This window comes from Vombatus ursinus, unplaced genomic scaffold, assembly GCF_900497805.2.
Source record: "Vombatus ursinus unplaced genomic scaffold, bare-nosed wombat genome assembly UNPS02010304.1, whole genome shotgun sequence".
In the NCBI taxonomy this organism is placed as follows: Eukaryota; Metazoa; Chordata; class Mammalia; order Diprotodontia; family Vombatidae; genus Vombatus; species Vombatus ursinus.
The window spans coordinates 972,279-997,736 of record NW_020950082.1 but is presented as its reverse complement, the minus strand read 5'-3'; the positions used below and the strand labels follow the sequence as shown (position 1 = coordinate 997,736).

Here is a 25,458-nt window from a genome sequence, read left to right as displayed (position 1 = left end):
AGAAGAAGAAGAAGAAGAAGAAGAAGAAGAAGAAGAAGAAGAAGAAGAAGAAGAAGAAGAAGTAGTAGTAGTAGTAGTACTGGTAGTAGAAGAAGAGGAAGAAGAAAAAGTAGAAGTAGTAGAAGTAGTAGTAGTAATAGTAGTACTAGTAGAAGGAGGAGGAGGAGAGGAGGAGGGGGAGGAGGAAAGGAAAGAATGAGGAAAATGAGGAAATTTGAGATTAAGTGATTTACCAAGTCACAAAGATAGTAAATATATGAGACTGGATTTGAGCTCAGGTCTTCCTGACTTCAGGTCCAAATACCATGCATTGCATCATCTATCATCACATCCACCTTACAGGGTTCTTTCAAGGATCAAATAAGATAACACATATGAAGAGTTTTGTAAACTTTAAAGCCTTATATAAAAATGGTGATGATGATGATGATGATGATGAATCTGTTCTTAGTGCTCAAATTTACTTCCCATGAGAAAAGTTTTAAACACATTATATAACTCTAGTGTCCAACAATCCTTCCTCCTCTTTGTTGCCTTCTTTGCTCTGCAAGTTACCTAACAGTGTGTGATTCCCTTCTGCTTCTCCAAATCCACTTAAATTTTTATTGTTTTCTCAAGGTACTTCAATTCTTTCAAAAACACTTTAATCTCCCTGATAAAGCGAAAACAAAGAGATTCCTGGAAACCTCCTTAGGGAAACCAGCTTGCATCTTGTAAATATGGTACTGTTACTCAGCCCTGCTAAGTATAAAAACATAGCATGATTTCAACAAATCATTGCAAAATTCTTCTTGACCCTCATGGACATACTTTATGGAATGGCAATCTTCAGTTTTTAGTTTTTCTTGTTACTGGTTCTAGTTTGCCAGACTTGTTTTCTATGTCAGGGTTGCCTGAAGTGGCACTTTATTTGTTTTTGTTTTTATTTTTTTAGGCAATTGGGGTTAAGTGACTTGCCCAGGGTCACACACCTAGTAAGTGTCAAGTGTTTGGTCTGAGGCCAGATTTGAACTCAGGTCCTCCTGACTTCAGGGCCGGTGCTCTAAACACTGAACCACCTCACTGCCCCATGGCACTTCTTTTTGTGGGGGCTCCCATGTCTTTTTTCTCTTTTTTAGAGTCTTATTACCCTTTTTTTATTCTCCAGTCCAGTCAAATAGACCTGCTTCATGCCTTTTCTCTTACATTATAATTCTTAGCCTTTTTGAGACTTCAGTCCTTTATATATAAAATGAAAGAAATAGAATAGATGATTTCTTTCATCCTTAAATAGTATGATTCTTACTAATCAATATTTAAATGGCAGGGGGAACAAGCCAAAAAATATTTAGAGAAAAACTGAGCTAAAGCTTTAGCAAATACACAGTAGTTCTAGAAGGACCACAAGTTACAAAAAAATGAAGAAAGTAAAAATAAAATAAAAAGATTGCTGGTACTGTGTCCACTAGTGTACTCTAATGAATGTGAAATTGACTTTTTCATATTATGCATATGACCATGCTTGCTGAACAAAACAAAATTGTCACCATCCTACCAAATTATAATCACAATAGCAGAAAATTAAAGGGAGCATAATTGAACATTAAGTTGATTTTCTAGGAAAACTTGTGAGATGCCATCACAATGTCAGGAGAGCCTATTCTGGGAATCATAAAGGTTATTTAGAGGGCACAAAGGCTTGCACTCAGACTAGTTCTATCACCACCTCTCATTTAGTCTGTTGTCCTGGGGACGTTCTTCCCCATTATGCCTGCCTAGCCACCCTGCTCTATAGGACTGGTTGGAGCCATGAACCATATAAGTAATGTGTTTTTGATTAGCTTAAAATGCCAAAAGCAGTAAGTGACAGATTTTCTGGCATTTCATGATACTCGCAACATAAGTAATTTTCTTTCCTTTGGGATATGTTAAGATATACTGAGGGAAGTTCTATGTGCCTGTAACAGGAGAAAAGTGGACACAATCTTTACCCAGTATACTCCAGACCAAGGGTTCTAAAGTGGTCTTTTTTTTTGTGTGTGTGTGTGTGTGTGTGTGTGTGTGTGTGTGTGTGTGCGTGTATGTGTGTGCAGTGGACCTTTTTGGAAGTCTGGTGAAGCCTATGGACCCCTTCTCAGAATGATATTTTAAATGCATAAAGTAAAATAATTGGGATTACTAGAGACAACAGTTACATTGAAATAAAGTTCATATACACACAGAGATATGCACACATATATGTGTGTATAAATAGATATACATTTATAATATGTGTGTAAACATGTATATGTGTACATACACATATATATGTATTATACATATAGGTATATTATACACACATTTAGAGTTCACAGACTCTAAGTTATGAATTTCTACTCTAAACTTAATCATACCCACACCAAATTGGGATGGGAGCCACATATACATTCTGGTCTTAACCTACATAAGTAATTTACAGAAAAGCAAATCTGGAAATTCAGCTCAAACAATAGATTCAAGTTTGAAGGTACTAGCTAACAGGGAATGGTTCTATATATTGTTTGTTCCCAAAAAATTGGCACCTGGAGTAAAGAATCTCTTTCTATAGATGTAACCCAAGCCCCAAAATGTAGAGATAATTCCTTATGGCAAAAAAGCTTTTGCCCTTGGAAGGTTTTCCCTCCTTTATCTGCCCTCAATATAACCTGAAGGCTAAATACATTATGGACTTATGCTTCCTTTTTTCTTTTTGTAAAGAACACTTTCAACACATATCATAATGAAATGTCATAATCTTTAACCTACATGAAAATGAAAAGCTTTTAAAATATTGAAAATTAGAAGATGAAATTAAAGTCATGTAGTAACAGGTTGAAGTTCATATAATCTCATATCATCCTTGCCAAGAGGCAGCTAGGTGGCACAATGGATAGAGAATGGAATCAATGGAGTCAAGATTTGAGTTCAAATCTAGCCTTAGACACTTACTAGTTATGTGATCCCGGGCCAATCATAACTTCTGTCTGTTTCAGTTTCTTCAACTGTAAAATAGGGGTGATAACAGTATTCACTTTCCAGGTTGGTTGTGTGGATCAAATGAAATATTTGTAAAGTCCTTAGCACAATGCCTGGCATATAGTGGGTTATTCATAAATGCTTGTTTTCTTCTTTTCTTCTTATCAGCATCCTATCTGTTACTGAAGTTATCCTGAAGATGGTTTAAGTATATCTACAGGGAATGAGTTTAAATCTCAATACTCTTATTTGATCACAAGAAATGGTTATTGTGTCTACCTACATAACCTAAAAAACAGTATATTTAAATAATAATAGAACCTGAAGGAAAATGAGGAAAAGAAATGAAAAGGAAGGGGGCCTGACACTGTTAGACATCACACTATACTACTACAAAGCAGTAATCATCAAAATGTTTTAGTATTAGTTAAAAAAAATAGATTGATCGGGGTAATAGATTATGTACACAGTGTATAATACATGACAAATCAAAAGACCACAATTACTGTTGGAATTACCTACTATTTGGCCAGAATAAAACAAACAAACAAATAAATTTTAAAAAGTCTGAGAAAACTGGACAGCAATCTGACATAAATTAAGGTAAGACCGAGATATCATAGCATACACCAACATAAGCTCCAAATGAATATGTGACCTAATGACAAAAGGTCACATGATATGGAAATTTAAGGATTAAGGAATCAATTTCCTTTTAGTATATGAATAGGGAAAAAGATAATGATCAATCAAGGGATAGAGAGGTTCACAGAAGACAAAATAGTTTTGATTACATAGAACTAAGAAGATTATGTACAAACAAATCCAATGCAGCTATGTTCAGAAGAGAAAGAGTTACCTGGGAGAAAATATTTGGTACAAGGATCTCTGATAAAAGTCTAATTTCCAAGATGTCTAAAATATTGATTTAATTTTTTAAGAAAAGCACTATTCACCAGTTGATAAATGGTCAAAAGAGAAAAAAAACATATAGTTCTGAAGAGATTGTTAAGTATCTCTATCTGTGTGAAAATTCTCCAAATCACTAATGATTATAGAAATTCAAATTAAAGCAATCCTAGGGTTCTACCTCACACTCAAAAAGTTGGCAAAATTGCCAAAAAAAATATTAACAAATACTGAAGGGGATGTGGGCAAATAGGCACAATAATGTTCTTTTGGTGGAGTTATGAATTAGTCCAACCAAGATGAGAAGCAATTTGGAAATACTCACAATAATTCCCTCAATTGTTTATATTCTTTGATGCAGCAATACTCAGCAAGACTTCTACTCAAAAGAAGGAGGAACAGGTCTTATACGTACAGAATATTTACAGCAGCTATTTTTGTATAAAAACTTAAAACTAAGTCCATCAACTGAGGAACAGGTGAACAAGTTATGGTATATGAATAACAGATTAATGTTATGCCTGGAGAGGACAGTTTCAGGGCATCTGGGACAACTTGTATAAACTGATGCAAATAAATTTATTAAGAATGAATTTGACAATAATAACATAGTAATAAAAAGTAATAACACACAGCTTTCAAAAGGAGAAACAAAATCTATCAGAAGTCACCTATACTTTTTTCAAAACATCCAATAGTGCAAATTAAAACAATTTTGTATTATTACTTAAGCTAAGTAAATAAAGATGGTGAAAGATCTTGGAGGATATATGGCAAGGTAGGCTTACTAATACATTTTTGGTGGAATTGCAAATAGGTTTAATCTATTCTGGAAATTTACTTGGAATCATGAATGGTTATTAAATTGCTTATACTCCTTGGCCCAAAGATCCCACAACTTGGAATATATCCAAAGAGGTTACTTATAGTTAAAAAAAAAAACCCATATATATATAAAAATATGTGCTCAGTATCTGGGGAATAATTGAAAAAATAATGGTGAATGAATATAATGGAACATGTCTATGACATAAAGAAGAACAATGAAAAACTCAGAGAAACATGAGAAGACCTCTATGATCTAATAAAGTGTGAAGAAATCACAGCCAAAAAGCTTTTGTCTATTACACAAAGACTACAACAATGTAATAAATAACAACTAATATTTATGTGGCAGTTGAGAGTTTAATAACTGTTTTACATGTACTATCTCATATAATTAAGGTACACACAAAGAGTTAACAGAATTCTGGCCTAATACAATGTTTAATGTTAGTATCATAGAGATGAAATTAAAGTTCTAGTGACTTATTTCTGTTAACTATTTCTCAGCGAATGTACTTTATGAAGGATATTGTCGAGAAGTATCTGTTTGTATAAAAACATATGTACATATACATACATTTTAAAACATTAAAAATGAAATAATAAAAATAAATCATGGAAAAAGAGGAATCAATATGATAAAGCTGTTTAGGCAATTTGGTTTGTAATTAGGGAAATTTTCCAGCTCTACCTTGTCTCCTCTTCCTGCAGCTAGCTAACTTTTGCATCATGTATTTATTAGTAATTTCAAGCAAGAGTGGGCAGGTGAAATAAAAATAAATGAAAATTTTATTCTATTTTATTTACTAGGTGTAGGATATCATTAGCAAAATGAATTCAGATTGATAACTACTTGGAGCACTGATATTTTAAGTTATTTACCCAGAAAAACACAGCAAATACATACATGGAAATGACCTGAACCCAAATCTTCCTGACTGCAAAGACAAATCTCTTTCCACCATACCATGCTATTTCTAAACATGAACTTTAAAGCTGAACATTTTAATAACTACACACCAAAAATGTCTCAGAGGAAAAAGAAAATACATCTACAGCCTAATTGCTGGAGAGGAGAATTGATTTGCTGATTTTAATTATTTTTTTTCCTCACTGCCCATTAACACAGAAACAAATCACCTGTATAATAAAAAGTAGGAACCAAGGATTTGGAGTTCTAATTCAAGCTTACGTGATGACTTCTGGCATGTCCTACCATAGCTCATTAAAAGTTACATACTGTCTATTCAGTCATTATGACTATACCTAATAGACAAGAAAGATTAATAAGTTGATGTTTATAAAGTAATTTAGAAATGAAAAGCAATAAAGAACTGAGTGGCATGGAAATAATAAATACATGTGGTAACTGTAACTGTAAAACTAAAAAAAAAATCCACTAAAACAATTTAAAATGCAACCAAATTACCAATGAAAAACCAAAATAAAGTGGCAGTTTTTTGATGACAATTTCTCTAATCATTTTAGTTTTGAACAGTACCAAGCAGGTGAGGAGCTTAAAATAGCAAAATACTCTCCCATTGATAAGTCTTTTAAAGATCCAAAGATGTAATTTTCTGACCATCTCAGATGCAAAGGAAAAAGTATATCTGATTGTGATTTAAAAGAACAACCATAAGGATTAAAAGTAGTTAAATAGAATGCTATTTTGTGATTCATAAAACTCCTGCAATATCAGTAGATTCTATGTATTTAAACAACTATGAAATGTGGAAGGCTTTTTGTGCATAAAGAATGTAAAAAATTAATAAGAATTCCTCTCAACATTCAAATTCCTACAAGACATAACTTGATTTTTTTCAGAAAAGCAAATGGGAACCATTACCCAGTATAATTTTTTTGCCTGCCTCAGAATGTAAAATCTCTCACAAACTGTCATCTTAAATTAAATAAAACTCCCAGACAAATTTTGTCTGGGTATATGTTAATATCCTCTAGGTTTTAACACATTCTTTGAATGACTAGGGCTATATTAGGAGAATAGCTAAACTGGTTACTGTACCTATGGCACAATCTCTAACTCACGTGGATCTTTATATTTTATTTCATATTAGAATTTATTATTTTGTAGACATTAAGAAAATTCCTCTTGCTCCTAACCAGGAGACTGTTATATTCTTTAGACCATTAAAATTATTAGTTTATTATTTTACAGTGACCAACTAAAATGAAAGAAAAAATAAAAAAAAAATCTGGTCTTCAGCAAACACTGATAAGAGTGACTTACTTCAGCTGTTTATTACATCTTTTCAGAAAGTGTATAATATGCATGCTTTTAAAAAAAATTTCATTCTCTGAATGACCATTTTTTCCCCTGCAGGTTTATACTCAGTTTTGCTGGGTAGGTGATTCTTGGTTGTAATCCTATCTCCTTTGCCCTCCAGAATATTATATTCCATGCCCTGCGGTCCTTTAATGTAGAAGCAGCTAAATCTTGTGTTATCCGGATTGTGTTTCCACAATATTTGAATTGTTTCTTTCTGGCTGCTTGTAATATTTTCTCCTTGACCTGGGAACTCTGGAATTTGGCTACAATATTCCTAGGAGTTTTCCTTTGGGGATCTCTTTCAGGCAGTGATTGGTGGATTCTTTCAACATCTATTTTGCCCTCTGGTTCTAAAATATCAGGGCAGTTTTCCTTGATAATTTCTTGAAAGATGATGTCTAGGCTCTTTTTTTGATCATGGCTTTCAGATAGTCCAATAATTTTTAAATTCTCTCTCCTGGATCTATTTTCCAATGAGATATTTCACATTGTTTTCTAATTTTTCATTCTTTTGAATTTGTTTTACAGTGTCTTGATTTCTCATAAAGTCACTAGCTGCCAATTGCCCCATTCTAATTTTTAAGGAAGTATTTTCTTCAGTAATCTTTTGGACTTCCTTTTCCATTTAGCCAATTTTGCTTTTTAGGGCATTCTTCTCCTCATTGGCTTTTTGGACCTCTTTTGCCATTTGGGTTAGGCTATTTTTTAAGGTGTTATTTTCTTCAGTATTTTTTGGGGGGTCTCCTTTAGCAAGTTGTTGACTTGTTTTTCATGATTTTCTTGCAAAACTCAGTTTTTCCTCTACTTCTCTTATTTGCTTCTCAAAATCCCTTTCGAGCCCTTCCAAGGCCTGGGATTGATTCATATTCTTTTTGGGGGCTTTGGATGTAGGAGCTTTGGCTTCGTTGTCTTCTTCTGGTTGTATGTTTTGATCTTCTTTGTCACCAAAGTAAGATAATACAGTCTGACTCTTTTTGTGCTGCTTACTCATGATCCCGGCCAATTATTTGAGTTTTTAACTTTTTGTTAAGGTAAAAGTCTGCTTCCAATGTGGAGAATGTACTGTCCCAAGCTTCAGGGGTTTGTACAGCTGTTTTCAGAGATACTTCTAGGGACCTGAAAATTTTCAGTTCTTCCAAGGTGCTATGATAAAGGGCAAGGTGTTTCCTCTCCACCGCCACAACAAGCTCCACCACACCAGCGTTCCTCCTCACCCTAAGACCGCCCCTCAGAACTGTGACCCAGATCCAAGCACTGGTAAAGCAAGAGATTCCTGCCTCAGCACTGGCAAAGAGATCCCTGCAATCCCTCTCTGATCAGCCATTTGATTCCCCTTCAGTCTGTGGGCCAGAAGCTCAGGAAACAGCCATGGCCCCAGGGGTGTCTGAGACTTAGCTCCTTCTCTCACCGCAGTCACAGATTTTTCCCACTGACCTTCTAAGTTGTCTTTGATGTTCACGGGTTGAGTAGTCTGAAAAATGCCATAGCTGCCTGTGATTCAGTCCTCTGAGGCCTGCTCCAGGGTTGCTGCGGTCTGCACGTCCACACCAAACTGCGCTCCTCTCCCCGCCCGGCACGATGTACCTTTCCAATCAACCATCCAGGCTGTCTTGGCTAGAAATTTGTTTCACTCTGTCTTTTTGTGGGTTCTGCTGCTTTAGAATTTGTTTAGAGCCCTTTTTTTAGAGGTATTTGGAGGGGTTTGGGGGGAGAGCTCAAGCAAGTCACTGCTTTTCCTCTGCCATCTTGGCTCCACCAAGAATTTCATTCTCCAACCACAATGCCTGCTCCACCAAGTTTTCCTAAAGGATTCAAAAAAGTTCTATTCTCTCTCCAGGTATGGTCCTTTTGAGTTGTATCAGAGCTCATCCTCTTCCTTTCCAAATTTGTTTTTTTTTTCCACTACATCCTTCAAAAGCACCATTATTAATGTCGTCCTCCGTATTCTTCTTCTGTTCCTCATTGCTAGTAAGTTATCAAGTCTCATCAATTCCACCATCAAAACATCTTTCACATCTGTCTCTATTTTCCAATAAGCACCACCCTAATAACAAATCTTGATCACCTCTTGTCTGAAGGCTTTTGTTTATAACCAATGTTGTTCTCTTTCTATTGTCTTCTTTAATCTATCTTTCATACTCAGACCAGTCTAATCTTCTTTGTGTAAAGACTTGATCAAGTGACTCCTGATCAGAATCCTTTAGATACATTCTATTGCCAACAAAATTGCTGATTTGCTATTTTGACATTCAAAGCTCTCCAAAATCTAGCACCACTATTTTCTTCATCTGGACCTCAGTTTTCCTCATCTGTAAAATAAGGCAGTCAGACTAGATGACCTCTAAGGTTCCTATAACTCTAAGCTCTATAATTGTAACACTAGGACTCTTCCTTTTCTGCTTTAACTTGTGATATTCCCATCCTCTTATTGTATATATGAATTAAATTGGCCAGCTTGTGCATCACATATACACACTTCAATTTATACTTTTCTACGTCACTTCTCCAATTATTCTGTGTCACTAACACCTTTTCCACTTCTACCTGTTGAAATGCTACCAACACTTTACTTCAGTGCTAAGACAGTTCCCTCCACAAAGACTTGTCTGATCTTCCCATTCATCAACCATCTATTCCCTTTCATATCTGACATCATACTTTTCATCAATATGGGGACACTCACTATATACTAATTTGTGTTACAGGTTTGTGTCTCATTATTCTATTGTGCCCATGAGGGCAAGAACAATGTAATAACACTTTGCATTCCCTTGTGCCACTGCATCTTTAATAAATGGTAGTGATTAATGGTCAATGATATTCCTTCAAAGTAAGATATTTTAAAACTTTCAATTCTTCACTTCTATATTCATAACATGGACTTACGTCATTTAGAGGAGGGAATTTTAAATGAATTTGCATTTCAACTAGCTGTATGTTATTATATTTGAAAAATGCAGTTGTTTCACATATAGCACCAAGGTTTTCACACACAAAGCTTATAGGGAAGTTGATTCCCCGACCTCCCTTTGTATGCAAGAGAAGATAGTGATTTCTTAAAGATAATTCCCATGGTCCTACAGTGTAGTCCAATACAAACAGCAGAGTTTTGCTATAATGTAGTAAATGACAGCACAGGATTTGGTGGGATATACATGCTTAGCTATTACATAACTCCCTAGAATAGCATTATTATTAAATGATAGTATACTAGGATTTTATCAGTCCAGTAATCCTTTCTTTTGTTAATACTGCTCATTCTTCCTTTTATCCCAGTATGTTTTCTTCATTTAATTAAATAAATACAATTGGTGAATGCTTCTATTGCCATGGGAAAAAAATGTTATTTCTCCTTATCAAGTAGCTCTTTGAAAGGCTGATGTGATGAATTTGTTTTTCATGAAAAGCATCAGCTTAGCAGTTAAGGAAAAGATAGATCCCCATTTTCCCACATGCTTGCTTCATTTGATCACAAGTTATGGGTCAAGGTATATACCAAATACTGATAAAATTGAAGTATTCTGAGTTATGAAAGGGTAAATTCTTTCCTTGTCCTGTAATGAGGCAGTCACCAACTACCAATTAAGAAACCTACAGAATAGGTTATTTAAGTCCACTTCAGGTTTTTGCTCTGTCAAACTCTCTGTGGTTTCATGTATATGAGAGTGTGTGTGTCTTTGTATGTAATAGTGAGCATTTACAAAGTACTTTTAGATTTGTAAGGGACCTTACAAATAATATTCATTATATCCTGACAAAGATGCTTAGAGGTGTGTTATTCATACTCCCTGTTTCACAGAAAATAGAAGTTAAGTGACTTGCCAAGAGTCGTACCACTACTAAGTGTCTGAGTCCAAATTAGAACTTAGATCTTCCAGACTCCAGGTCCAATATACAATAATACATACATATGTGAAAATTTGTTTTACCCTAAATTCTTGTTCTTTTGTGAGCTATTTTATGTACCAATAATCTCCTACCATATTCTTCCATGAGATTTTGAAAATTAGTTTTTTTTTCTTCTTCTGAATCAGTACCTCCCAAGTCTCTCAATTTCACCAGAGGGACAAGATTTGCTAGATGAGATGATTTCGAGACTTTTTTGGGGGAAGGTCTACCAAATGTGTAATTGTTTTATAGCATTTAACCTTCTATAAGTTGTAGTGATCATTTATTATGTTGTCTGTTTCTGTATTTCTTATTTTAGAATTAAATAGATAGAGTACATCAGATTGGAGCTGTTTTATTTGCATGGTATATCCTTTCTTTTTTGTGTGTTTCCTAATTTTATACTAATTTTGATCTTTGCTCTGAAAAGGCAATGAATGCAAATAGCTGATCTGTAATGACTTTCAAATTATCAATTACTCATTTTGTTTCTGTTAAGAAATAACTTCTGTTTGTCTGCATATCTATGTGTGCAGTGTTATTTTGTATTCAACATATTCAGTTTCTTTTGGCTCCCTTCCTGAAGAAAGTATTCATGATGCCTAGGCACGAGGCTCAAAAACTACTTGGGATTTGTGTTATGCCCACTTAATGGAACAGTTGAGCATCTTACTTTGCAGAACACGTGGTAAGCATAAGTTAAAGAAGGCCAGATGTTCCATGAAATAGTGGTCTGTGAAATAATGTTCCTTGTTTTCTTTGGTTCTACAACAAATTAAGCTCATTTAATTGCTTTATTTGCTTCTCCAGGGAGAACCTATGAGTCATCATTCTATTTAGCTACAACTTCCTTATATGTCCTGGTTTCACTTTATGGCATGAATATGTTAATTTCAATATGATTAGTACTCCAATAGAATACATATTCCTGAGTTATTGGACCAAGATCTCATATATAATATTTTAATGTTTCTTAACATGATAATATGTAGTATTTAAAAAGATTGTTTTATATCCCTTAGAATTCTTCCTGCATCTCATCTCTATTATGCTCTAAAGAGCCATCCCTTTAAAAAATTAAGGAAAAAAAGAAGAAAATCAGTAATGCCTATATACACAAGGGAAAAATCTGATATCAACAACTGTGTGCTCAGACTGCTGAAAAAGAATAGGGGGAAATACTTTTTCATATTTCTTCTTTGGGTCAAATTTCTTCTTTATAATTTCAAAATATTCATTTTCATTTGTTTTTGTTACTACAGTTCATATAATTTACATTTCTGTAGCAAGTGTGTGTATGTGTGTGTATAAAACTTTTCTAGCTCTGTTTATTTTACTTTGTATCATTTTGTGTATGTCTTTCCATGCTTCTCTATATTCACCTTGTTTATCATTTCTTATAACATACTATTCTGTTATATTCAAGGACCTCAATTCAGTTAGCCATTCTCCACTTGATTTGTATTTGCTTTCTTTCCAGTTCTTTGCTACTACAAAAAAGTTCTGCTATAAATATTGTGGTATCTAAAGAGCCTTTCTTTTTATCAATGAGCTCTTTGACATATTTGCTTAGAAGTGAGATCTCTGGATCAAAGGGTACAGATAGTTAAGGTACATTGTTTGCATCATTCCAAATTCTTTCCAGAATGGTTGTACCAATTCATAACTCCATCAATGCGTTTCTTCCTTTTCACAGCACCAACATTTACTATTCTCATCTTTTCCCATTCTTGCCAATTTGCTATGTAAAGGCCTAAAAGTCTTATGATAATAATATGCATTTAGATATATTACTAAAAATGCTCTAAATCAGTATTAAAGAAATGAAAATTGAAATAACTCTGAGGTACCAACTCACATATATCAGATTAGCTATTGTGAAAGAAAAGAAAAAATCACACAAATGTTGTAGTGGATATGGAAAAATTGGAAACTAATGTTCTGTTGGTAAGGTTGGTCTGTGACCTGATCTAATCATTCTAGAGAATAATTTGGAAGTATGGCCAAAGGGTTATAAAACTGTACATACCCTATGATCATGCAATACCACTAAGTCTCTTTTCCAGAAAGATAATAAAAAAAGGAAAAGAACCTTTATTTAAAAACAAATATAGCAGTTTTTTTGTGGTGCCAAAAATAGGAAATTTAGGGGATGTCCATCAATTAAAGAATGGCTGAACAAGTTGTGGTATATGATTTGATATAATACTATTGTGCTATGAGAAATGACAAAGGAAATGGTTTCAGAAAAACTTGGGAAGACTTCTATTAAATGATGCAAAATGAAGTGATCAGAGTCAGAAAAACATTACACACAATAACAGAAATATTATAAAGATGAGCAACTATGAAAGACTTAGTTTCTCTGATCAATATAATGATCTACAACAATTGCAAAGGACTCCTGATATAAAATACTGTCTACCTCCAGAGAAAGTGATGAATTCTGAGTGCGTGTCAATGCATGTTCTCACTTTCTTTATTTTTCTTATTTTTTTAAACTGTGGCTAATATGGAAATACATTTTGCGTGACTTCACATGTATAATGAGTGTCATATTGATTGCCTTCTCAAGGGTTGGAAGAAGGACTGGAGGGAGGTAGAGAATTTGGAACTCAAATTAAATAATATATGTTAAAAATAAATAAATAGTAAGTATATTTGTAATAAACATTTAAACCCATTATTATATTTATGGTAGTAAATATTTAAAAAAATGTTTATTGAAATTTTAGACAAAGATCCCAGAATGTTGGATGTACCTTCTGTGGAAAAATGTTTGACTGCTATAATTTATTTCTGTTTTGCTCCTACTACTGATAGACTATCTGCATTGAGGAACACATATAACAAACCACCACATATTGACATATTCCTTATTTAAGAAATGAATAATAATTCATTTCTATTGGAAAATGCATACAAAGACAGTATACAATTTTAGTGTTTTATTAAGTATATATGGACACATACGTGTGTGTATTTCTCCCCTGCAGGATTAAATCCTACTTAAAAAGGCATTCACAACCTAGGAATACTTGCAATGAATTTCTGAACTATAAGGAACTCATCTGATGTCCTTACAAATGATTTCATGTACTTCAGGATTACTGAGATGACCATTTGGGGGAATATCTATGAGCACCATGAAACAAGAACCCTAGTCATCTCTTGCCACCCAAAACCCTGTTGGGAGGAAGAGGGAAGTATTTTTTAATGTTTTTACATATGAAGTTTTCTATGAGGAAAAATGGTTTATTACTTTAAATACTGGATACAATATTGCTTAACACAATTCATCAAAAAAAATCTGAAAGGCAAAAACTCACTGCTACAATTTACTTATGTTGTGTGCCATACCATCAGTCATGAAACCTCCCACATATAGATACATAATTTTAAGCAACACAATTTTCCCCCTGAATTTCACCTACTTACTAAGTGTTGCTAGGGTACAGTAGCCATTATGTTAGTTACCATCTGCTTTCTGTCTTAGCAATTTTGGTTTTGGCCAGTGTTTGCTTTCTTTGCAATGAAGACAAGGAAAAAATGATACATATACAATATTAAAATATAATTCAACCATTTAAGAACCTGTCCTGTATGCATTCACTTAAACTCTTCACACATAATAATATTAACATGTAATCTCACAATCATTAACTATCCCCATAATCTCCAAAGAATGAAATGAAACATTTCAATCAAGAAATCTGTTTCAATCAATTACTGGTCACAAACTATGCCTAATTTTCTCTCACTCCTCCTCTATTCTTCTCAATCCTACCATTCCACTCTAACACTTTCTACTATGCCCTCTGGAATGCCCTGTCATTGTGACCATATTCCCCTTTATTCTGGACCTCTTTCTCTCACACCCCTTTCACCTACTATCCCTCTCTGAAACTTGCCTTCCCCTAATGAGACTCCATCCCCAGTCATTCTTTTAAATTCTGACTGGGCTTTCTCTAACATGGGCTGTCAGAAGACTCCTTGCTTCATGCTGTGAATTCTAGACTCTCCCTTGTCTTCATCAGTAAGCAAGCAACCTTTCCTCCTTTAAAAATCACTCAGTCAATAATTTCCACCTAATCCAAAATATGGTGGCTGTAATATCCCAATTCCTCCCCCTGAGGTTATTCTCTCTTCTTTCTTAAGAAATTCACTACTTAACTCACCATCTCCCTCTCTTTCCCAACTCCTGTCTTTACACTTAGTTGTTCCCTCAAATTCCCTAATGTCCCAATTCCTCAGCCTTCTTAAATCTCATAACTTATTTCTGTATGTTTGCCATTACCCATAAGTATTCCACTTTTGATATTAGAAACCTTGACGTTCATCTATCTGCTCATAATCTTTTATCATTCCACCTCTCCTTATGCCTAACCCTGCCAAGCCTCTTCTCTCATTTGGATGCCCCAATCCCTCTGATCTTCAGTACTTTCTCTGTTCATTAGTCCAGCTCTGACTTCACTTTCCTTCCTTTTCAATCTTAGCCTGTTAGTTACTTCAACTCTACACTGATTTCTGATCTCTTGTCTCTATGTCCTATCCCTATGTATCTCTTGTCAAACTTCAGCCATGGAATACTCCCCCTGTCCAACCTCTATGTGCTTACTCACTAACTGCACAAAACAGCAGTATTAAGTGTCACATGCTTCTCATTTGATCCTGCCATTCACTCTAACCATTGCTCTACATCTCTTCTGCCCTTTGTGGCTAAATTCCTTTAAAGGTCCATCAATAATAGGTGCTTCCATGTTTTTTCCTCTCACTCTTTTCTCAACCCCTTATAATCCAACTTCTGATCTCATCACTCCATTGAAACTGCTCTCTCCAAAGTTACCAATGATCTTTTAGTTTCCAAACCCAACAGCCTCTTCTCAATCCCTCATTTTCCTCAGTCACTCTCAATCATTCTTTTAATCACTGTCTTCTCCTTGATATTTTCTTCTCTCTAGGTTTTCAAGACAGCACTATCTCCTTGTTTTCCTTCTACCTATCAAACTACTCCTTCTTAGTCCCCTTTGTTGGATCCTCATTCAGATCATGCCCTTGAAAACCAAGTGCCTATGGAATACTGTCCTAGGATTTCTTTTCTTCTTCCTCTATATTCTTTCTGGAATATTCTAGAAGAAATTCTAGAATCTCAGTCTAGCCATATATACAATCTAGTGCAGCTTGGCTAAAGGGAAAAGAGTCTCATAGTTATCGGCTGAGAAACTTGCATGATAATACTGAAGTGCTCATTCCCAGTGCTTATCACAGCACTTGGCACATAGTAGGCAACTCATTATAACATAAAAATCATCCTGAATTCTTGAAAACAAAGCCAGCAAAATTCAAGTTTATTAAGCAATTACCAATTTAAGCTAATTACCAAAGTTTAATTAAGTTTTTAAGCACAGATTGAAACATACTTATATGTCATCTAAGGGCCAGTCTAGTCAGGAGGAGCCTCACCAAGAGAAATCTAGCCATCAGATTTTGGGCCACATTTTTTGGCCGAAACAGTGCATGAAGAGTATCTAGTAATGTAATTACTTCTTCTAGAATTTGTTTGTTAACTCCTTCACTATGTATATTTTTTTTGTCTTAGAATTGTCTTGTCTCTACTGTGCTCCTGAGTCACTGAGCTCAACAGTAAAAACTTATATATAGCCAAACTCTATTTCAATTATTTTGCTCTTATTTTGCCAGGTACTACTTAATATCTCTCTAACTCATCTAAACTTACATCTCACTTCATCCTTCCATACACAGTTAGAGCCTATTTCTTATTCATTTGTTTCATGATTAGTAGAGGTAGAAGAAAGAAAATAATCAGCTTCCATAGATAAATCTTTCTAAAATGGTAGAATATCCTTAAGCAATATTCAACTTAATTCTATCTCAAGTAAACAAACTTCATGTTCGCTTAAGATTCACTGAATGATGTCATAAACAAGAGGTAAGAAAAGTTCAAAGTCCCTAACTTAGTTAGAAATACCAGTTAAAATTTAAAAAATAAATCAAGAATCAAGCAGTAATCATTGATGCAGGTCATTTTTTAATCCATAAAGAAAAGAAAATAGAAATAAGATTTTAAAAAAATTTCACAGTAAAAGTATAATAAAATTTTTGCATCAATTGATCTGTTTGGTTCTTTTATAATAACAGAGAAAGATAAACAAGACATAAAAATGGCAGAGTAGACTAGAGAATATAGGAAGAGAGGTGGAGAAATTGTAAGGAGCAGGGGTTAAGTAGGCTCCTTCCACTTCCATATTTCACTCTGTAATTCTCTTTCTCTTTTATTCTCTCTCTTTCTGTCTCTGTCTCTCTCTATCTCTCTATCTCATTTCTTCTTTTATTGGTCAGAATTTGTAACTTAAGCTACAGTGATTATTGAAAAAATATTTTCCTTATTCTTATTTTAAAAAATAAACATTTTTATGTTTCTTTAGATAAAAAGACAAGCAGTTAATTCATTTTCACATGGATATGTGACTATTTATTGTAATTGGCCTCACATAAGGGGACAAAATCAGTTTCCAGCAGCTGCCAACAAGCAAGTTTTTTTTTACTCCAAGGTACAAATTCATGCAAATTCCCATGCCTAATTTCACATTATTCTCCCTTTATACACTTTACTTTACAGTCAAGTTCTTATCACCCATTCTCATATCATCACCTCTATGCATTCTACTAAACTCTGAACCAATTCTGAATTCTTCTCTTTCCTTGTTGATATTTTTCCTAATCCTTATCTATTTTCAAGGCTCTACTTGGGTAAAATGCATCTTTGGGGAGAAGCCTTCTTCCTGGTTCCCCCAGGTATCAGTTATCTTACTTTTCTCATATATTCTTAGAACTCTTTGTCTAATCTCTCCTTTGTCCCCTTAACACCATATTTACACTTATTTGTATTCCTATTCTATACCCCCTTTTAGAATATAAAGTCTCTGAGTCAAAAAACTGTTTCAGTTTTGTTGTTGTTATTGTATTTTTATATCTCCAATGCCATTGAAAGTAGTACTTAATGAATATGTATTGAATTAAATTCAATTCCTATTGTACAGATTAGGAAACTAAGACCTTTAAAAATAGGTAAGTAATTTACTCATAGACATATGACTTTAAAATATTGAAACCTAGATGTAACTGAAGTATCCTTACCTTAACTACAGTGCTCTTACTAAGCCTCCTCGTTGTCATTTGTCTCTTTAGCAGTTATTGTAACATTACAGATTCTTCAAGCTTCTCAATAGACAATCCTAATATTTTAACTTAATTCTAAAACCTTCAGGTAAATTTTTTTCTTTAATTCTGAAAATTTCAGGGGTGGCAGTCTTGATAACAGAAAACTATTACCCATGCTATTATTATGTCAAGTTAAAATAATGTTGTTTAAAGAGGGTTCGGGTTCAAGTTCAACGTTCACAGGATCATAAATTTAGAATTGGAAGGAAGTTTGAAGGAGTCTGGTCCAACTCTCTTATTTTTCAACTGTGGAAACTGAGGACCAGAGAGGTGAGGAGATTTGCCCACAGGTAGTTAAGTGGCAGAGACAATATTAGAATCTAGATTTTCTGACTTTAAATCAGGTGGTCTTTCCACTGTACCACACAATTTCTCCTTTGAAGAAAAGATAAAGCTAGCAAAATGCATAATTAAAGGTCCAAGATACTTTTCAATTATTTAAAAAGTTATTTAGATTGTTGCTGATCTACTAGTTAGTAATTTCTTTTTCCTTATGATGTCTGACTCCATGTTGAGAGAGACAGCATGGTACGGTGGACCTTTTAGTCATTTGGTCAGTCAGTAGATATTTATTAAGCACCTAAAAATTGCCGGGCACTGTACTAAGCACTCAGGATACAAAGAAAGGCAAAAGATAGTCCTTATTCTCAAGGAACTCACAGTCTAATCAGGAAAACAATATGAAAACAACTGTATACAAACAAGATATAGATATAAGATAAATTAGAGGGAATCAATAAAAGGAAATTACTATCATTAAGAGGGGATCAAAAAGGGCTCCTCAGAGAAGATGGGATTTTAGGTGGCACTTGAAGGAAGATAGGGAAACCAATAGTTAGAGATAAAAAGGGAGAGCATTCTAGGTAAATGAGACAGATTAAGGTTCTGGCTCACTTACTTATTAACAGTATCACTTTGACTTAGTCACTTAACATATGGATCCTTAGTTCCTTCATCTGTAAAAAGCAGATAATAGTAGAGGTACTACCTACCTCAAATAGTTACTGTGAGCAAAATAAAAAGTCACATAAATGGGGTTATTTTTTGGCTATATTGTACCTTTAAAAGTTTCCCCTTTATTAATAGCATACTACATTCAGTACTCTATCTCTATGCTAACTGTTTTAAACTATACCTGAAAAAATTTTAAATAAAGGAATAAAATAGAATGTCACAATGGTCCCTGCCAAGAACATAGCGGGTGCTTAATACATGCTTGTGTAGCCTTATCTCAACTCCTACTCTTAGAGATAAGCCTAAGGTTCCAGATCAATGCTCTATCTCACTCTCAGGATTCTAGGGGTAGCACTGAGGAGACATGCATGATTCTCTCTTGCCATCCAGGAGAACTGTGCTCTGTTTTATTATTTATTGTTTCTATGTTTATTTGCTTTGTATCAGTAGCAGGCATGTTTCATATTGCATGTATTTGTTAACTATGTATAGTTGGTGGTTGGCTATGTGCGCATTCTTTGGCTCATTGTGCATAGCCTACACGTGCTATTTTCAAATGAATTTAACAGTCATTCTGGCAAGGCCTAGACTGACTCCCAAGGAAAGGGGAGCCTAAATCTCTAAAGACTCTGAAAGTTTTGTTTCTTCCCAGTTCAAGAAGAGAGAAAGCAATCTCAGGATCAGAAATGGAAGTTTATTTTTTTTCCACACTGAGAGTTAAAGTCTTCTGGAGAGAGAATACTGTTAATTCCTGGATTTGATTACAAACTGTGCTACACATTTTCCCTAAGATTGTTTAGTATATGGGAGTGGGGAAAAATATTCAAAAAGGATAATATAAAACCTCCCCAAGTCATTAAGGAGGTACGCAGGATTGGGACTATGTATTTTCCCAAATATACTGCAATAGATTTACTGAGAGCAGCAAATATTAAAGAACAGACTGGAGTGAGGAGCATAATAGTAGGGCTCTGTTGATTATCCCACACATTTAAAAGTAATTAACTTTGTCATGGAAGATTGAATCAATCAACTAGAACCTAGAACAAATCTAATATGTACTTCTGGAATCAAAGTCATTGCATGAAAGAACTGGTTACCCCATAATGAATTTGCCTTAAAGGAGGAGCTATCTTAGAAGCAGTTGGAGAATCTTGGGGTTGAAAAGCAGAGATGAAGCGCTAGACCTGAGCCAAGAAGTGGCAGGCCCAGGGCAACCAATGAAAGGAGAAAGAGATATTATGACTGAGCTGCAGCAGAGAAGGAAAATACTGAAGAGGCTCATCCACTCTACAAGAATCTCAAAGTGGAAGACCTCAGTTAACAGCACAAGTGTACCACCTACTCAAGAACTCAAGGAAATTGTGAGGAAAAAGTCTGCTCTTCCCTCAAGTTCTTCTCCTAGGACTCGTCTATCATTTTGATTGATTCAAGGAGGAGTACAGATATAATCTACTGTGTTGACCCAAACATTCCTAGTTACCACTGCTTCAACCCTCAAGATAGTAGGGGGTTAACTGGAGAGAAATATGAACGTAAATTTAGACAATGTCCAATCTCTGCCTAAATATTAGGAAATATCCTAACTGGAGGCTCAAAACATGTGTGATTGAACACATAACTTTTCATTGAAAGAAAATTTACTAAAGCTGGAAAAAGAGGAACTACATGAACTTTTGGGGACATTATACTGTTTAAAATAAGGTAATTATTATACAGGAATGTTACAGTTGCTTGAAGGATTGATTGATTGAATGTACCTAGCGCAATCACCTAAATGCAACTTCCATCACATTACGGTCAAACAAAACAAAGATCTAAAATAGCATGTCAACCCTATGTGCTATCAAGGTACTTCATCTAAACCTCTACAGCAGAGAAAAAAAATACACAAACTAAGTAGGTAGATATTTCCCCAGAAAAATAGAGTTTTTATTGCATAAAGATTTTTTTCCCATCTGTACTTGTTCTACACCCTGTGGAAAAATTTAGATGACAAGCAGGTTTGAGGAGAATGCCAACACCTTCAACATTTATACAGTTTTGTAGTTGGGTAATGAAAAAATGGCAACATCGATTTATTAAATAATATCCTTATGAGGTGTGAAAATCTGGCAGAGCAACAAAAGGTATCTTTATAAAGTTTATAAATTGCTTCTCCTAATTTTGAGGCCAAGGATAAAATATGACTTTTAGAAGAGGCTTTTGTGATCATCCAATCAGGCACTTTCATTTTACAAATGAGGAAACTGTGATTCAAACAGGTTAAGAGACTTGCCTGTGATCATATATCTCATTAGTGTGAGACCTATGCCTAGAACCCAGATATCCCAATTCCTAACCTGGTGTTCTTTCCACTATACCATGTTGCATCTATCTCATTTGTTTCTCTGTCAGTTCCACTAACTTCATTTAGATCTGGAATATTCTTATCTAAATTCTAAACATTATTGCCTCTAAGATCCACTTTTGAGCATCAAGATCTCATTCTGAGAACATTTGTGTTAGAAATAGACCATATATGTATGTATGTATGTATGTATGTATACACACACATATCTTTATGTTGTTTGGTTTGGTTTTGGTTTTCTCTGTATCCCCAGTACTTAGCAGTTCCTAGCACACATATGGTGCTTAATAAATGCTTGTTGACTTGACTTACCATGTGACAAAAACCATACACAAAGGCCCATTACAGCATTGTGGATTTTTAGATGATTTTAAACAGAAGAATATTTTAAAATAAAACTTGCATTTTAAACTTTGTGTGTCTTTATCCAAACTTTTTTTTTGAGCTTCACTTCTGAGATCTCACAGAATAGGTTTTGGCCTGAAGCAAACTGTTTATAACCGACATTAAAACCTCTTGAGATACATCACTAACAACCACCCTAGAAACATTATGGCTGTGACAAAAATGACTGCTGTCATTTTAAGGAAAAAAGATTTCCACAGGGAGTAGTCATTGCCAACACTACCATCATGATCATCTGCATCCCTATCAGGGCACTTTCATGTACCCCTGGGTGTCATTAGGTTATACTTGTCTATCTTTTTGATGCCTGGAAAAGAAATACATCCTGAAATAAAATGGTCATGGATCTTTGACTGTGAGTGCCTATGGTCATTTTTTCTTTTGCCTGTCCACAGTTTTACCAATTAGACCATCTTTTGCCTTTCTTTGTATTCCCAGCCCTTAGCATAGAGCCTAACACTTAAAAAATGTTTAATAACTAACAGACTCTAATTTATCAAATTATGGCAAGTTTATTATTGAATTATTCTGTTTTCCAAGTCCATTTTCACAGCTCAATAAAATGGGCAATTTTCAGACATGGAATTATATTTTCAAATATCATTTTGACTTTGCCAGGCAGCTAAGTAGTGCAGTAGAGAGAGTGCTAAATGAGGGGGAAGGAGACACTCCTAGTGTGTGACCCAGGGCAAGTCACTTAACGTCTCTGTGCCTTGTTTTCTTCATCTGTAAATAAAGATAATAACTAACATTGCAAAGAACATTTTAGTTGATTTGAAAAAGAAAATAATTTTAAAATACAACTTGTAATTTAAACTTTCTGGATCTTTATCTAAATTGTCACTATGATGCAGTAATAACTGATAGCTAGGATAACCAGGCTCCCAGGGTTGTTGTGAGTATTAAATAAGATAATATATGTATCATTGCAAACTTTAAAGTACTATATAAGTGCTAGCTATTATTACTGTTGTGGTTATAATTATTATTTGAGAATGAATTACAGTTTATAGTAAATACATACTCCTTTACACTTCATTTGAGCAAGCTCTGAGTAGTGATTTTTAAATGAAAAATAGGTTTTTTTCCTTCCATATTTTATTCAAGTGAAATACCTTTCAGAAGATTATCTGTAGTTGAATATTCAACTTATTTTGCAGTTCTAATAATGAATAATAAACACTCACTCAAAACTTTTATTAATGACTGAATATTCAAATTCAAATTAATTTATAACTGCAATGGATCTATTTATTCTCAGGAATGCAGATAAGAATCATAGAATAATGTTTATTACTTGAGCCATCATAATTTTTTCTCCCAGAATGAACCATTTCCACTATTTCCATTTTTCTACAGAAAACTCCCATTTTTCTATTTTTTTTCTACCCTTATACCTGGACCTGAAATGAGGTTTTTTCACTAACTGTGCTAATAGACTTCTTACACACACACATCATACCACACTATCAGATGTTCATCACTTCTCACTTAAGCAGGTGATCATTTTATGAAACAAGTCTGGAAAAAATATCCTTTGCTTGAATTCTTCACAATAGTAAATGATATTGTAATCAGGCCAATAAATCATGTTAACTAGGGCCACCAGCAAGGGCTAATATTTTTTTTTCTAATAACATACCATTGATTATAATGCATTTTGATTTCCTACTCTTAGAAATGGCTATTCATGCTGCATTGCAGTTTCTACCATATGATTCCAATGCTTTTGTTTTTTTCAAAGCACCTAGGCAAGAAAGTTTACCACACCCTTTCTGGGAACATATAACTGAGGCTTTTTTTTTTTACTTCATACAAGACAGAATGAAATATTAAAGTATTAGAGTTTCTTTTTAAACATCAAAATTATCAAAGAAACATTTAAAATCCATTCACATATCACACTGATGCCTGTTTTCATAGACACAAGTATTATCAGACATAGGTGAATTCTAATGATTTTTAAGCTGCCACAAAAATTTCCTAAAATGGCCTATGGTGGAAGGAGACAGCTAGACCTAATTTTAAATCAATTGATTGATTTACTTCTTACCAAAAAAAAGGGGAGGGGGGAGAGGAGTATCCTAGGAATATAATCTTTTATTTGGACTATCTCTTTTGAAGTTGGTTTGGGGGAAAGGGAATGTTAACTTCAACAGCTTCTCCATCTGAAGAAGGTGCACATTTATCTCTTGTGACAACAGAAAGCAATCTGCATAATATAGGACCCAGTACAGGAAACCCTACAGGGAACTCAGATGGTGACAGGAGATGAATACCAATAGCCCATGTCACCATGTTCATTATGATGAGATAGTACAGCAGTTCATTTTCCTTTGACAGGATTTTCCAGATTCACAGAGAAAACATCTCCTGTTCTGTAGGGAACCCCACAGAGACTTTCCCAGCTCAAGGTTTTCCCCAGTTGTTCACATTCAATAAGAAGGTTTGGGTTTGGAGTTTTCTTTAGAATATAAAATCTGGAAAGACTATCACATACCAAAATAAATAAATAAATAAATAAATAAATAAATAAATAAATAAATAAATGAAAGTACTTTCCTTCAGAACACCAAGAGTTTAATTTGTTTGATTTCCTCTCAAGGGATGATAGACACAAAAGATTCTGTTATGTTTTTGTGGCTTGAAACACACAAGATAAATTTTATAGCACAATGAAGTATGAATACAACATATACTGAATAAAAATAAATTCTTTAACACTGAAAATCCCAGGAAAAAAAGCTTACACTGGCATAAAAGTACTCAAATTCAGATAAATCACCATTATACAATAGTCTTGTTTACTGTTGTATTATGTACTTTAACTTATCAGAATTTGGTTGTAATATATTAAAGTATTTAACAAGCTGTCTAATTTGCCACAGAAAAACATTTTCTTTGTTAGCATTTACTGGCATTCTCTGCATAGTTTCATTTGCATTCCAGTACATGCAATTTCCTATGACAAGAACATTTCTAAATAAAAGATAATATATTAATAATATCATCTGCTCTCAAATTGCTCTATTTGGCTGCAAGCTAGCTCATTTCTTTTTTAATATGGCAAATACAGAGGCTCAAAAAACACTAATAAACCAAAATTTAACCGTCTTACCAGAAAGATAATTTTACCTGATGTTAATAAAATAGCTGCTTAGAGGATCACAATGAAGACAAACCCTGCAGGGAAATTGATGGTGAATCCAACTCCATAGAGCTTTGTCAGTATTTGTTATTTTACATAGAAGGTATGAGATCTCAGTATCCATGGTGTGCTACTTACTGATGTGTAGAGGTACCCTTCTCCATTCATGGCAATATACAACCCTGTCTTTACTCCCTGCATGGCAACAACGCGAAGTCCCACTGGTATGAGGTTGAATAATGCTGTAAAGATAAATGGGATCTGTCATGGACGGCAGGGAAAAGAAAAACATTGCAATAATGAGGCATTTCTTTGTAAAAATCAAGACACCACACTTGTCACTGACTTCACAGAACATTTGTTTTTGTTATTATTAGCAGTATTCTTTTTACTGCTATCATTGAGACAGTATTAAGAATCAGCACCATTATCATTTAAATCACTGGTTATCATCACCATTTTAAATCAAGATAGTAT

The 25,458-nt window shown here is 34.2% G+C and overlaps 1 protein-coding gene across 3 annotated transcripts in view; it reads right to left on the bottom strand.

Annotated features, from left to right (window-relative positions):
* Positions 1-25,458, bottom strand: part of FGF14 (fibroblast growth factor 14) — a 796,427-nt gene that overhangs the window by 161,739 nt on the left and 609,230 nt on the right. For all 3 annotated transcript variants that reach the window (XM_027854124.1, XM_027854126.1, XM_027854125.1), the window contains one exon: positions 25,120-25,223. In XM_027854124.1, the coding sequence (XP_027709925.1) occupies positions 25,120-25,223 (104 nt within the window). The remainder of the gene's footprint in view (positions 1-25,119; positions 25,224-25,458) is intronic.